The sequence below is a fragment of the Pipistrellus hanaki genome, assembly GCF_964339955.1.
Source record: "Pipistrellus hanaki genome assembly, chromosome: 12".
Taxonomy (NCBI): Eukaryota; Metazoa; Chordata; class Mammalia; order Chiroptera; family Vespertilionidae; genus Pipistrellus; species Pipistrellus hanaki.
The window spans coordinates 6,377,084-6,392,435 of NC_140514.1; the positions used below are offsets into that span (position 1 = coordinate 6,377,084).

Below are 15,352 nucleotides of genomic sequence, written 5' to 3' on the forward strand. Positions count from 1 at the left end.
CTTCCTTCAAGTCTCTCTTCTATGCTCCCTCTAGTGGTAAGACTGTATCATTCAAAATGGCACTTCCTTCCCATCTCTTCCTACTCCCAACATTCTCTGGACTCCTCTAGGTCCTATTTTTCTCCTCAGCCCCAATCTGACATTCTCAATATTTACTTATTTGGTTATCTTATATAATAAAAGGGTAATATGCAAATTAAACATAAGGGCAGAATGACTGGAACGACTGGTCGCTGTGACAGGCACTGACCACTAGGGAGCAGATTCTCAATGCAGGAGCTATCCCCTGGTGGTCAGTGTGCTCCTGGTGGTCAGTGTCATAAGCCGGCTGACAGCTGCGAGCACAGTGGTGGTGGAAGGAGCCTCTCCTGCCTCCGAGGCAGTGCTAAGGGTGCTCCACTGCCGCTCCATGCAGGGAGTGGGCCTAAGCCATCAGGTGGACATCCCCCAAGTGGTCCCAGACTGCAAGAGGGCACAGGCCTGGCTGAGGGACCCCCCCGAGTGCACAAATTTTTGTGTACCAGGCCTCTAGTTTACTATAAACTCCAAAAGGGCAGAGACCATCTCCACTGCTTACTGTTCTAGCCTTAGCTCTAAGAATAGGCCCAACACATAACAGGCACTCAGTACCTATTTGTTATACACATTAACTCGAAGATGTCCTCCTTGTGAGTTCTGGACCTGAGACTGAGGGAAGAGATGGAAGAGCCATTTTCTAGATACTTACCTTCTGCCTGAGCTACAAACTCCAGTGTGTCCACCTGGGCCTCACCCTCTTTCTGGAGATTGTAGATTGCACTGGCAGAATACTGCTCCACTTCTCCCGTAGGCTGCAGTTCCAATTCATACCTAAAGATGCTACAATGCATAGAGAAAGTTGTTAGAGCTTTCCATGATGATGAGAACATCAACAAAGCAACTTAGCCTCAACAGCAACAAAAACATGGTACTTTTTTTTTTTTTTTAACATTGACTCTTCTCCTTCACTAATGAGGAGCTTTATGGTCCCTTTCAGTCCCTCCAAGAGCTCAAGGAAAGGACAAAGCCCAGGATTCCCAAGGTTTCTGAACAAGTAGAAAGCAGGAGTTGCTGGTTGTGTCAGCAAAGCTGAGACCAAGCAGTGGAAGTGGGGTAGGGGTTTGAAGAAAAGTTGCTTTTAAGCAAGGCAAAGGCTTTGGACAACAATGGGCTCCAGGAAAGGCCACCCCAATGTATCTGGAGGCTCAGAAACTCAGAGTTAGAAGCAAATTGGAATCTATGCTGTGATCCCCTCATCTAATGCATAAGGAGAAAGAGGGGGCACCTTCCACAAAGAGATGCTTTTACTACTTATTTACAAATTTATTTATTTAATCCTCATCCAAGGAGAGAGGATATTTTTTAAAATATATTTTTATTGATTTTGTACAGAGAAGAAGGGAGAGAGCTAGAGAGCTAGAAACATCAATGAGAGAGAGTCATCGATCAGCTGCCTCCTGCACACCCCCCACTGGGGATATGACCGCAACCAAGTACATGCCCTTGACCGGAATCGAACCCGGGACCCTTCAGTCCCCAAGCCGATGCTCTATCCATTGAGCCAAACCAGTCTCGGCGAGGATATTTTTTTGAATTTTTTTTTTTTTTAGATAGAGTGGAAGGGTAGAGAGAGAGGGAGGGAAAGAGAGAGAGAGAAAGAGAGAGAGAGAGAGAGAGAGAGAGAGAGAGAGAGAGAGAGAGAGAGAGAGAGAGAGAGGAAATATCAATATGATAGAGATATATCCATTGGTGCCCTTCCACTTGTGTGTTGACTGGGAATCGAACCCACCATCCTCCAGTTCAGAAGCCGATGTTCCAACTACTAACCACATCAGCCAGGGCCAAAGAGATGCTTTGAAAGGAGTGTTTCTCAATGGCCATGGGTGTAGGTCCCTCAGGGAGTATTTCTCAATGGTCATGGGTGTATGTCCCTTGGGGTGTAGGTCCCTCAGGGTGTAGGTCCCTCAAATAAATAAACTTGGCTATTTATTTTTTGAGCTAAGACTTCCCTCAGTGGTCATGACTTCTCACCTTCCAATACTGCCCACTCCTTTCCCCCCCATGGAAGAACCCAGTCCTAGACTCAAAGTTTAGGCAGGAATTCGTTTCCTTCAGGTGTGCCGGGTAGAGGACCACTGTTTTAAATAATTGATAGATGGTGCAAATCCCTGAGGCTTGTGAAACAGGCCTACAACACACAGCATTTTTTTCTGTTGCCCTGTTAGGTGGCCATAAGGTGGAAGGTAAGCAGATGCTGGGCGAGACATTGAGCATGGCTGACCTGGTGTCTCCGATCAGAGGAAAGTAAGAACTGGTGTTGGAGTAAGTGCCCGTGGTGCAGTAGTTCAGGCCAGTGAAGAAAGGCTTGCAAGTTGACCAGGAATTCCTGTTCTCCGTTAGAGGTGGAGTCAATTCTTTGATGGCAGAGACCAAATGCATTGTGTTACTAGTGAAGAAAGAAAAATCCCGAGTTATCTCCAAGTCATGGATCGAAATGAACATCGCTGATTCTCTAAGCACAAATGCCCCCTGATTTTGTCCTTTACATCCCCCCTGTCTAAACCCACCTCAAATTCTTTGATTTATTCTGAAACAAATCATAGTAAGAAGAACATCAACAAGGCTAACAAGCACAGTGGCTCTGTGTTTCACTTGTTATCTGCAATCCCCACCACAGCAGGGATGAGGACCCTAATTTTACACAGAAAACAGAGGCTCAGAGGTGTTAAATAACCATTGTTGGGACCTGACCTCAGGAGTGTCCCTTCCTTCTTGTGATGCAGGGGAAGAAGTGCCCTGTGTCTCTTTCATCTGAAACCTCAGACTCTACTGGCCCTTTTCCATCTGCATTAAACAAACACACACACACACACACACACACACACACACACACACACACACACTCCCAAGGATGATTTCTCTAGAGCTAGTGTTTTTTTCATTCTCAAAACAAACAAATGAATAATGAAAAGTCACAACCTAATAACAACTAGTTAATCAGTAGGTCTTTAGTCTCTAGTAAAATGTGAAGGGTTGGGGAAATTGTAATTATTTAGTGAGTCTAGGTTAGGTTAAAAATAGGCATTCCAGTACCTTCTCTCCCTCTGTCCCCGTAGATCCACTGGGGCCAGAATTATCTCAATTAACTGTCTGGCCTGGCCAAGTCCTGCAGGTACAGACTCCATTCTCTTTCAAACTGGCTAGTCAGAATTAACCGAAGGAATTACCTGACACTGAGCAGCTTGACTGGCCTCTTTGGAGCTGGAATGCTGAACTTCAGATGCCTGAAGCTTAGGCCAACTCGGGCCTCCAAGCCCGCCTCATGGAAGAAGTTCGTGTTCATTTGCACCCCATTCCTAGCAAAGTCTGGGATGACGATGCCCATATTTGTCACAAACTCCACAGACACAGAGGGCTTTGCCACCAGTTCCATCTGCATCTTCTGTAAGTCAGAAAATGACCTGTTCAGCTTAGTCCCATGCAGTCAGATCAAGCCCCCCTCCCCATCCCTGGGCAAACATGTCTGGATAGAGCACACCTCAGCAAACATTACTGTGATTTGTTTGAAGGAAGAAAGCCAAGGTCTCCATTCTCTATTATCCAGACAACACTGATACCCAGGACCAGAAAGTGCCCAAGTTAACTTTAAGCATAAGATAAAAGGATGACAGGGATCCTCATGTGTTGAAAGAATAGCTGAGTTCTTATGTGACCACCATGCCCCATGGCAGCTAGCGAGGTGGAACCCTAAAGTTTTTCATAAACATGAATGTGGTGATTACACCGATGAACCAGAAACACATTTGAAGGTTGCACAAGGGCACCACCCAAGAGGAAAAGAACAACCGGAGGAATCAGAAGGTGAACGGACTCTTACATCCTTTACTTCCAGTTTCATCCCAGCCTGGATTCCAGGAGTGATGACTCCAGAGGAGGACACTTGCAGCGGTAACCCGAGTCCAGTGGGAAGTTCAAAGGCATTGTCCATGAAGATGTAGTGAAGAAACAAGTCATTCTTTGAACCTTTCTTTAGGGCCTCTGCGATCTGTAGACCCAACAGGGGAGAACCATGAAATGTCAGCCACCTCGAAGTGGGCTTTGTGAAATGCTCCCTCCCATTAGACAATAATTCTTCTATTGGATCTAGCATAGATTAGCTGAGTAGTATAATAAGTAAACATGAATGATTATTGATTTCAACACATTGGGATATAAAATATTGCCCTGGATAGATATCATATCATTTTCAACAGATGATTCTGCAGGCATTTAAGACTTTGCTGGGCCTCAAAGCTTTTGGGATTGAAGTCTCACTGTCTGGCATGGCTTTATTCTGTTGTTGTTGTTTTTTTTGTTTTTTGTTTTTGAGTTTAAGCGTAAATGAAGATTTACTCAAAGTACAATATGTTGCGATAAAATGAATTTAAAAATCACTGAGTTTTTGAAACTGAGTTATTGAGATGACATACATATTAATTTGCTTTGGCTTTTGTTTTTTAAGACATAGCTAGAAAATAACTTGAAATATTTTTTTAAAGCAAACTATTTATTAAATCCTAGGGAGTAAATGTCCATATTTTCTCCTTCTTAATAAATTAAAAAAAACTATAGCTCACATTTAGATAATAGGTGAATGTTTGCCAAATATATTCTTACATCATTTCAATATTAAAATAAATCTGTAGCATTATTTTCCAGATGAACAAATGAATGGTCTTAAGAGATTCATCTAACAGTTTAATTTCTAAATGTTACCAATTCCCTGTGATCCAAGAATCTTCTTCACTGAACATCCAGGCAAACCTTTGATGGGAGCTCACACACTTTTGCTGGGTTGTGTGGCTGGAATCTGCAGGGAGAGCTAAAAAGAGCACAGACTAATCTCATCACCCATGATGGGGCCTGACCCACTTACCATTTGGGGGATCCCCTTCAGAGTACGGACACCATTCAGGAGCAGCCTTCCCACGAGCTGGAGGTCTTCGAGCTTGACAAAGCCAAGCTCCTCTCCTAAGATGCGGAGGTAGGCTCTGGCTTCTGGGAATTCTTTGGATTTCAAGTCCTTGATCAGCTTCTCAACATTAACCATAATTCCTTTGACCATGTCCTAGGATTTTTAACAATAACATATCTAGTGAGATGTCAGGGCTGTCAAACACCTTTAGGTTTCTGACATGGTGCCTGTCTGCTGACCACGAAGGACTAAATACAAGCAGTCAGGGTCAGGTACCGGGCAGACAATGGAATCAGGCTCTCGCCTCTTCTTTGAAGGACAAAGAGCTTCTTCAAATTGAGATGAACAAAACTAAGGTCTTGTCAGGGACAGCGGTGCTTCCCCACTGTTCTTACTTTGAATAATGAATGCATAGAAAGAGGGATCTCTGCTCTCTAGGATGCTAGAATCTCTATAGCTCCATACAATGAGCAGATCCTCTATCTCTCTCCCCTCCCCTGTTCATGCCCCCTCTCTTTGGTCTACGGAAGAATACTAGGTAGGGGATTCTTGGGAAAATGAGTTGCCAAATAAATTGGCCAAAAGTTTGAAAAATACCTGACACTTAACAAGTGTTTCTTAGAGATGAGAATTCCATAGACTGATGCTTAGGCATCGAGAGAGAAAAGAGTGATTGACAGACTCAAAGTAGATCAAGGACCCTCAGCCACAAGTGGAGGTGAGTAGATTAGAAGATGGAGGCGGGGCTATCTGTGATCACCTAGGCATAAATGACCTCCCTGCTTCTCAGATGGAAATGTGTGTGCAAGTTACCTGGGGATCCTATTAAATTGCAGGCTCGGATTCAGTAGATCCCAGTGGGGCTTGGCAACTTGCATTTCTAACAAACTTTGATTTGATGCCAGTGACTGAACCACATTCTGGGTAGCAAAAAGTTAAAGACTAAGAAGCTCCAGATTATACAATCTATTTTCTACTCTGTCAGTGGGGGCTTTTGCTAGTTCCAAAGTGAATTTTGCTTTCAATAAGCTACTGCACTGATGTGCGAGCCAAAGAAAGAAGTGAATAATAATGAAAATATGAATTTAAAAATTATTTATAGTATCTGCTTATTGAATAATCAGTATCAGAGCCAGGCACTCGGCTTAATGTTCTATATACTTTATCATATTTAGTCTTTAAATAATCTTGTGAGGTATGGATTATTATTAGCATTCTGGAGATGTAGAAACAGACAGACATAATATCAAGCAGCATGCCCAGGGTTGCCTAGCTTGAAGACAGTGAGGAAAGAATTCAAACCCATGCCCCAGAATTCACACTCTTAGTCAATAGGCTTCAGGGCCTCTAAAAAGTCTGGTTCCTAAGCACTCTACATTGCCAGGAGGTCCATAACAGCAGAAGATACTGGTTCTTACTTTCATAGGACTGATTAATAAAAGTCATAGTTGTCACTTCAGTTAAATAATTTCTTGGTTGTTTTTAGGCTTAGAAAAAGAATGTTTTTGCATTGAGACCCAAAGCTTTCCTTAAGAGAATTCTTAACAAACACATACCTGCTCACGTTTATCATCTTTTTTGAGGCCAAAATGGTCCACCAGGGCCTCAGAGACACGATTGGGAATTTTACTATCCACCCAGTACAGAGCCTTGTTGACGCTGTCTGGGAAAAATCCTTGCTTCCCAAATAAAGCTTCCAGGGTTGGCTCAAACCCCTTTCCTTCCAAACCAAGCTGAGAAAGAAAACCAGGGAAGAAAAGGCTATCAGGTTTCCTCATTGCATTTCCACCTCCCATTTCCCTCTTTAGGTACATCCAATTAAACAAGCATTTGGCGAATACCGTAAGATAGGAACCGAACTTAGCACACCTCAGGTGTTGAATTATTTAAATCTTAGTAGAACCTTGAAAGATGGGACTTACTACAGTGCCCTTTTCCAGAAGAGGCAGCTAAGGTTTAGAAGAGAACAAATAATTAAATCAAAGGTTCAGAGTTGGGAGGTCTGTCTGACAGCAGACCTCATATACTCCCTTGGATTTTGGGTCCAAGGTCTTTCCTGGGACTTCTGCATTTCCATTCACAATAAGAAGTTATGATTCAGATGACTCCTAGCAGAGAGGCAGGGAGGTGGGAAGAAAAAGGCCTCAAAGTGATCATTCTTATTCTTCTCCTATTGGCTCATGATCTCTTGACTTTCTATTTATGGTGTAGAACCCAACGGGATAGAAAACATGATTCTTCTCAGTCTCACACTTACCTCGAAGAGGTCAGCTGATTCAAGTCCAAAGACAGTGAGGGTCGTTTTCAGCATGCTTTCTTTAGGCAGGTAATTATTTGGATCAAATATAAGATTACCTTCGATTTTGGTTGAGAATGGGGTAAGGGATGGAAGAGAAACGGATTTGGAAAAGTGGTAGTTCCGGGAAAATTTTCTGAAGTCCATGACAGTTGGAAGTTGAGAGTCTTTCAGAGCTTCTTTCACTAACTCTTTCAAACTAGATGAAAAGAAGGAGTATATTTTGAGCTGACACATCATGTAACTTATGCATTGTCTCTCTCACCCCAAGTAAAGATGGATTTCTAATTGTTACCAAATTCATGAGCCCCGAGAGTTTGACTCAGGTCTGCTGCACTTTTGAAAAAGTGTTTTTGTTGTTGTTTTTTTTTCCAGAAGAAAGAATGCTTTAGAAAGAATAGTCAGTGGCTAAATCCAAATCTAGGTTTGGAATTTCAGCCCTTTGTAACAGGTGGGGGAAACTACTCTTACTTACCTCTGGACATACAATTCATTTGAGTTTAAGATGTTGGCAATGTGGGAGGCCACAAAGTTCTTCACTTGTTCATTCTGTTCCTCCGGGAGAAGTTGGGTGATTTTGCTAACATCTGACTGAGAAGGGTCCCTCATCAGCATGAGGTAGGCAGCCAGTCGCTTATCCCCTGGAGCGGCACCATCCAGGAAAGTCTGAAGGAGGACTTCCCTGACCTGGAGCCAAAAGAGGAGATTGTTACCACTGTCCTTTGGTTGACACAGAACAAGCCTGGCAAACAGTTGTCATGATTTGTAAGCAATTTATAATGTGTAAGCCAAATTTCTCTTTAATAACTCTCCTAATGCTGGTACTGAATCTTCTTGCTAGTGTTTTCCAGAGCAACCACCTCAAAGAGGGGTTCTCAGAAGACTCCTATTAAATGCATGTCAAATTCAATTTCATTAAAATATGCAAGTGATGGCCAAGTTATGACTTGTTGGAGACTTGCCACTAACTGAAAATAAAGTTGTTTTTAATATAAATTATTTCAATATGAGGGTAAAGGTAGAAAGGGATAGTGAGAGTTGGGGCTAATAAATAAGGTAGAATCTAAAGATATGGAGCCAATGCTATCTAAGATGGCTGTAGGTTGCCTATCCTAGATTGGGGAAAATCACGTCTATTTTCCTAAGTTAAGAGTTCAATTTGGTAGGAGGATAGCATGTAATGAACATTTCAAACCCTGCATTCTGGAGCAGCAGCAAGGTCAAATATTTCTCTCATGTTCACATACTGCCAGGCAGTCAAGTCAATAGGCTTGTTGAAAGTTTACAATTAGAAAGCAGTAGAATTAAGTCCATAGAATGATGAGATTAAGGCTTGCATTCCAAATCCTTGTCAGTCTGAATAATGTTCAATGTAAGACCTCCTCTGTGGACCTTACCTCGTCTTTATTTTCCATCTTCCGCAAGGCTTGGATAGCAGCCTTCTGAATCTGCAGGGATGGCGCTGTACTTTTGACACATTGCAAGACTGAAGATGTGAGTCTTGGGGTGATCTTCTGGAGGATTCCGCCAATGTTTCCAATGACCTGCATTGAAAAGCAAACAGAGGGAATCAGGATGCAGGAGAAGGAAGAGGAGGCCATGAAAAGGGCTTCTGAAATGATGCATATTACAGAAAAGATAGAAGTACCCTCAGACTCAAGTAGGTGTGATCTTCATTCCTAGTGCAGTCATCTTGAATCTGCTCCACCAGGTAATCAGCAATGTCTATCAGCTCTTGAGTTGCTGTAGGGTGTGTCTTATGATAGCTACAAAGTAAGAGTTAGGACCCAGTAAGCATGACTAGGTTTATCTCAAAATCCAAACTGTGTTTGCCGATTTCTTATTTCAAGTTACTACTCTCAAAAAGACCAAGGGGAAAAACAAGGGTGAGCATTAGAGTCTGAAAGTAGAAGAAGGGGTATACTCTTAATATAGAGATGTGGGTGTTCCTCAGCTCTTAGGAGGAGAACCAGGGAAAAACTCACTTGTGGATCACATGACTCAGAGCATAAAAAGTAGCCCGGCTCTGCTGCTCCTTTGCTGTGATAAAGATCTCCTGCAGCCTCTGGACTGAGGGCCCTGGGATCAGGGCCACCAAATAGGTCACAACATCTATCAGAAGTGGGTTGGCTTTCTCATTTCTCAGCCACTGGAGGATGTGAGTGTAACACTGGGGCTGTCCACATTGAATCAGGGCTTGCAAAGTGATGGGGCTGAGGAGGAAAGGACAGAGACAGTTACATAGGTCACCTTCAAGGCAGCTAAAATCTCCTTGGCCCATGGTATTTCTCCTGCCCTTATTTCCCTTATTCACTGTCCAAACCCAATCTAGTTCAAAATCCAACTCAGAACCATTATCCCAAGGACCAGGAAGTCTTCCCTCTGAGCATTTTCCACCGAAGAGGCATTGTGCACCACGTCTGAAGAAGGACCTCTGGTCTTATAACTCAAAGAGCACTGTTACCACTGCCCTTTGGCCAGGACACAGAACATGCCAAGAAAATATCGGCATGGCCTCATCTCATCCCTCACTTTCTTCTCTGACCTTCACAGCACTAAGAGCCAGTGGCTTGAAGTACACAGAAACCACAGTATTACTTTGTTTCTTTGTTTGCCTGAGTTCTCTCCCCACAAAAGGCCAGACTTCTTTGTCTCTGAAACCTCCCAGGGTAACACAACAAGGAATGAGAAGATACCCATCAAAATGTGGGAAATATTTTCTTCTTATTTAAAAACACACACATATCTTAGATGCAACATGTGTATGTATGTGTGTGTTCCCCATGGAACTCTAGGCAGCTTAGCTGCTCTTTCTCTATCCAGCAAACATGAACTGATCGACTAATTGACTAGCTGGGTCAATATCTCAATGGTCCCTGAGATTCTGTTTGGCTAACGTCTAGCTCTGCCATAGGTGTATAAGGTGTATGAAAGTCTGAGCTGCCACCATTGAAGAAATACCTGGACACCTCGACCAGCTTTGGCAAGAGGGATGAGACCGCCTCATTGTTGAGGCCTCGCAGCTCAGTGACCAGTTTACTGAAGAGCTTAGCTCTCTGGGCATTCTGCTCGGAGGCGTGCAGTTTTTGAAGTTCCTGGAGGGTCTTGACAATGGCCTCAGCCTGCTTTGGTGGTGATGTAGACTTGGTGGTCTCAAAGGTAAGACCCACCTCCTCGGTACCTGGAAGGAGGAAAGTGTCAAAGGAACCCTTGCTTACTTCTACAGCTCAATTCTATCTAGGTCTACTGGAAACTGGGAACCAGCAAAGGGGAGAAGAAAAGAAAACTATCCTGTATCGGTGCCTACTATGTGTCTGGCTCTGTGCTAGGCACGTGACTTCAAGGTTTTCACTGAGTCATCACACTATCCCTGTGAGTAATACTCCTCAACTAAAAGATAAGGGAACTAAGATCCATATTGAAGTGTCTTGCCTTGTCCAAGCCCTCTCTGGATGTAAGAGGCAGAGCTGAAATTGAATCCAGGCTTATTTGAATGTGGTAGCAGATGACCTCTCTGCCCACAAGAACCCCTGAGTAGGTGCTGCTGCTAATATGGCTACAGCTAAGACGAGAGCTGAGGCACACCCATTATTTCTTCCAGTTGAATCTAACAGCATCTTGTTAGGGAGGGGAGGACCCTTTAGTGACCCTCCCGGTATTCTGCTCTGACCTGCTAGGGAGGATGTGTGTGTGTATGTGTGTAATGCATAAGACAGATTTAAATACAAGACAAATGCAGGGCTAGAGTTGGACTAGAGATTTCTGAAGTTCCTACCAGCTCCAAAGACTGACTCCTGACTTTGAAGGCCCTCTGCCACTTGCCCTGGGTTCAAGGCCTTATCACAGGGTGTATGAGGTTGTCAGATCTACGAAAGTTAGACTTAGGAGGCCAGTTGCCTACTTATAAAAATCTAGGTAGCTTTGGGAAACTTCTCCCTTCCCTGAATGTCATTGTCACTCTCATGTTCTCCGATGAACATGCTTTCTCACTACAGTAGTCCCCAGCTAGAAAACCAGAGCCCACTTACCTCTTTAGTCAGCAGAAGTTTCCTGGGCCCCAGCAAAGAGCTAAGCTATGACATGTCGACTATGTTGGGAAGATTTCCCAGCCCTGACAAACATGTGGGTATAAAATCTTACCTTCATCAAAGAAGCGGCTATTGATCTTAGGTGTGTCTTCAAGTTTCAAAGTCTGTGTAACCTGTGCCATCATCCCATACTTGTTCCTGGAGATAAAGGAAGGACAGCAGGTAACGAGGGATGGCTTGCTCCCTAGAGCAACTTTTCATGTTGAATGTTACCCCTGCCTCCACTTCTACCTAAGTCCTGCCCACCTTTTAAACTAGGGGTGTCGAACTCAATCAGAGAAGGGGCCAAAATCTAAAATCCAGCCTAAATCGTGGGCCGAATGGTTTACTGAACAGTCATAAACTGACAATGTCATAAACTGACAGCGGAGTGCAGTGATGACAGCGCGGTGTGGGCCACATTGCAAGGCCTGGCAGGCTGGATTTGGCCCGCGGGCCTTGTGTTTGACACATGTGTTTTAAACCATAGTTAAATCCAAACATCCTGACCCTCCTAATAAATAGGACCCACCTCCTCCTGGTCACACTAGCTATCTTTCTATCGAAGGGCATATGCATCTTATACCTTCAACCAGTTTGGAGTGTTTGGAGAGTAAAGGACTAAGTCTGTGCCTCAAAAATTCCTTGGTCTCTCCCACCACACAGTGCCAAGAATGTAAGTTATTCAATAAACATTAGTTGATTGACCAATTTTCAAAATGGAGTTGGATACATAGGTCTCCAGTCTAAATTCCAAATCCTCCACAAAGTCTTTCTAACCAGTCAGACTGCAATGATCCTGGATTTTCCTGACCTATAACCCTTAAAATCGGGGTCTCAGTTTTTGCAAAATGTCTAAGATTTTCCCCAACAAATCAACTGTTAGCTTGAAAAGGGGTCAGGGATGGGCTCTGCTTTGTACCTCTTCACAGCCTAGCCTGGAAGAGGGAAGCTGAGAATCATTCAGCTCACACTGACCCCATCACTGATAAACCAGGGGTGCAGCAGGTAACCTACTCGTGGGATAAAGGCAGGAACAGGTGTTGTTCCTGGCAGGTGGCTTCTGACACATGCTTCCTCTTAGGGTCCAGGGTGTACTGGCAGGACTGGCTGCTGCTGATCTGAGTTGACAAGGGTCGGGTCTGTGAATGAGATGAGCGAAAAGCATTTAATAAGACTCTTCTTATTCTGCCCCCCTTGGACATCTCATCCTACACAAAGGATATACAGCCTGGCATGGTACACATACCTGCCCCACCACACATTAGTACTTCACACACTATGCTCCCCGTGTTTCCTTTGCCTGGAAGCCCATCCTTGTGTCTCTTCCATTGATGCATCCTTTGTATCTTTTGGTCTCATGGTCCATATCCTCTGTGAAACTTAGCTAGATTTAATGATGTTCACCCATCATTTCTCCTAACTGGTTTTACCAGCTGCTTTGCCCAAAGAGCTAGGTGACTAGTGCTTTCCCCTTTGTGGTCAGGCCCAGGACTGCTTGTCTGGCCTGTTCAGTTCATCACTGTGTCATCTTTGTCCTCTGTCGACATGCGTATGAGCCATATTCCTGCACTAGACTGAAAACACCTTGAGGACAAGGTCCACATTCACCTGCCACTGACCCTCCGTCTGTGCAGCCCAGAGTGGGGCTGAGCACACAGTAGCTCCTTAGGAAAAAACAACAGACACCAGTGCACTGGCCTTTTTTTGGCTATGGCCCTGTGGTCACCAGACTCCCTGTTTTCTGGTCCAAGGACAGTGACCAGAAGCATTTCCAGGCATGGCGTGATTACTCAAGTCCTTCGTGTTTACTAAGTGAAGCTGTGATTCATGTCCAGGAGATAGTATAAGCATTAGGTAAGCTCAGGTAATGAGGTGATACATGACCTTTGTTAAGAATAATCAGAGGTTAGTACCGAGGGCGTGTCCCAGGCAGGAGACAGAGGGGCCAGGCATGGATCAGGGTCATACACGGAATGAAAAGACAGGACCCTGGAGTGCTCTCAGCCATTCCACCCCATGGGAGTTAGGGGGAGAGAAGAGCAGAACCCAGGTCTTCTTGGAGGTTAGAGGCTTAGAACTTCGGACATCCAGCCCTTGCACAGGAAGGAACCGTATGTGGCTTGCTCGCCTACACTGGGTCTTGGTGCCTTCTCAGAGATGGCCAGCCATTACTCTCAAGTGATGGCAGAAGATTTTGGTGCCAATGACAGAATGACAGCAAAAAGGACAGAGTTCAGGACTGTAAGTCAGACACCTGATTCTAGTGCTGGATCAACTCATAACAGGCCATGTGGCCTTGGGCAGCCCTTCTCCTATGTGGCCCTCAGTTTCCCACTGTAGTCTATAAGAAGAGGAGGCTGGGCAGGTCCTTCTCTGAGATCCCTCCTAGCTCTACATTCCAGGAGTTTACTACCAAAGGGGATAGTGTGAGGAGCAATGGTGATGTGAGACTTACCAAGCCTTTGATCAAAGCCAGTGGGCTCACTCCTGTGCTGACGGGCTGGAAGTGGTCACACTTCTCCAGGTTTCTTTCGATGGAAACTTCTGTTGCCACGTTCCCCTTCCTCGCTTTCACGGTAAAGTCACTGGAACAGTTTCCATACACGGTATCCTATGGAAGTAGAAGATACAACAGGCACATTCCATGTGGGAACATATCCTTGGGTGCTTTGGAAAGGGCTGGGAAAGGAGCCGGAAGAAAAGGTAGGAGCGACATGGATTTGGAGGGACCTTCCTCCTCCCACGCAGAGCGTGGGCATTGCAGAGAGTGAGGACCTGGGGAAGGGGGTTTTGATTCCAAGGCACAGTGGGCTGGCCGCCTAGGACCCAGCCAACTCCAACTTTATGCTCTGTGCTCTCAGGGCATTTTCTCCTCTGCTCATTAACGACATGTGTTCCAATCTGCCTTGGGTTGTACTGTTCTGGTTCTCCCCTCAGACCCCAGGAAGGCCTCAAGGAAAGGTCTCTGCAGGATGCAGCTCTGTATTCTCCAATCGTAGTACAGTCTAGAACCCAGAACCCAGAACCCAGCAAGGGCTCAGAAATGGTCCTGGGACTGAAGGAAATGGAATTCTCTCAGATCGAAACCTTGAATTCTTAAACAAGGCTGGCAATCGGTTCAACACAGAGGCCTCACCGTGCTGCACCTGGTGGGACTAGAACGTAACCCAACAAAGGAGTAGGGTGGCCAGGGGTCCCCAGGAACTGCTGTGAACTGAGATCTGCTCGGGCCGATCTGACAGTGAGCCCGGAGGACAGGAAAGCCGTGGGCACTGGAGTTTCACCCGGACGTAGGGCCTCCCGTGCAACTAGCTAAGTCAACACCCCACTTCATGTGGACAGTGGGACCCAGCTCAGACATGGGGAGAAGCGGTCAAAGGGCCATTCTTATCAGCTTTCTGAATTCTCACCAGGAACAACACTTGCTTGTCCTCTTCCGTTTCCGAGGGAACCAGGAGGGCGGAGATGATGCCTCTCTTGATGTTCAGGATATGTTTGGGCTCCTCCTTGTCTGGGTAAAGCAAAACCTGTTTCCCTTCGGGAGTGGCCAGCCTGAGCTCGAACCTGTCAGAGAGAAAGAGAGAGAAAGAGAAAGAGAGAGAGAGAAAGAGAGAGAGAGAGAGAGAGAGAGAGAGAGAGAGAGAGAGAGAGATCACAGAAGTGTCCTTTCTACAGCAGGAGCCTGTCGGACATAAGCTGGGTGGCTTTGCAGCCTTTTTAACATTTTTTTTTACTTTTTTTTTTCTTTTTACATCTTTTCTTTAGAAATAGATCCCTACCTTTTAAGAAGGTATACAAGTATGTGTATGTGATAGCATTCTTTTCTTTCTTTTCATTTAATGCTGGCTCACCTGTCCCCTCTCTGCTCCACCCTCATCTCTGCTGCCATCCCTCCCCACTCAGACAGTCCCAATAGAAGTGTGGGTATAAACATCTGCACAGAAAGAGTTCCTCAGCGCTTGTTTTGTGCAAATGGCTTCGCACTCTGCACATCCTTCTCGATTTCCCTTTCTT

The 15,352-nt window shown here is 44.9% G+C and overlaps 1 protein-coding gene across 1 annotated transcript in view; it reads right to left on the reverse strand.

Annotated features, from left to right (window-relative positions):
- The window catches only part of APOB (apolipoprotein B), a 37,855-nt gene that overhangs the window by 17,800 nt on the left and 4,703 nt on the right, over positions 1–15,352 (reverse strand). Inside the window, exons 5-20 of the mRNA XM_084900717.1 lie at positions 14,749–14,902; positions 13,794–13,949; positions 12,353–12,477; positions 11,409–11,494; positions 10,230–10,449; positions 9,254–9,481; positions 8,917–9,034; positions 8,666–8,812; positions 7,744–7,955; positions 7,230–7,467; positions 6,529–6,705; positions 4,934–5,125; positions 3,896–4,063; positions 3,246–3,460; positions 2,300–2,464; positions 728–858 (exon numbers count right to left, since the gene is read on the reverse strand). Coding sequence (XP_084756843.1) covers positions 728–858; positions 2,300–2,464; positions 3,246–3,460; positions 3,896–4,063; positions 4,934–5,125; positions 6,529–6,705; positions 7,230–7,467; positions 7,744–7,955; positions 8,666–8,812; positions 8,917–9,034; positions 9,254–9,481; positions 10,230–10,449; positions 11,409–11,494; positions 12,353–12,477; positions 13,794–13,949; positions 14,749–14,902 — 2,732 coding nt within the window. The remainder of the gene's footprint in view (positions 1–727; positions 859–2,299; positions 2,465–3,245; positions 3,461–3,895; positions 4,064–4,933; positions 5,126–6,528; positions 6,706–7,229; positions 7,468–7,743; positions 7,956–8,665; positions 8,813–8,916; positions 9,035–9,253; positions 9,482–10,229; positions 10,450–11,408; positions 11,495–12,352; positions 12,478–13,793; positions 13,950–14,748; positions 14,903–15,352) is intronic.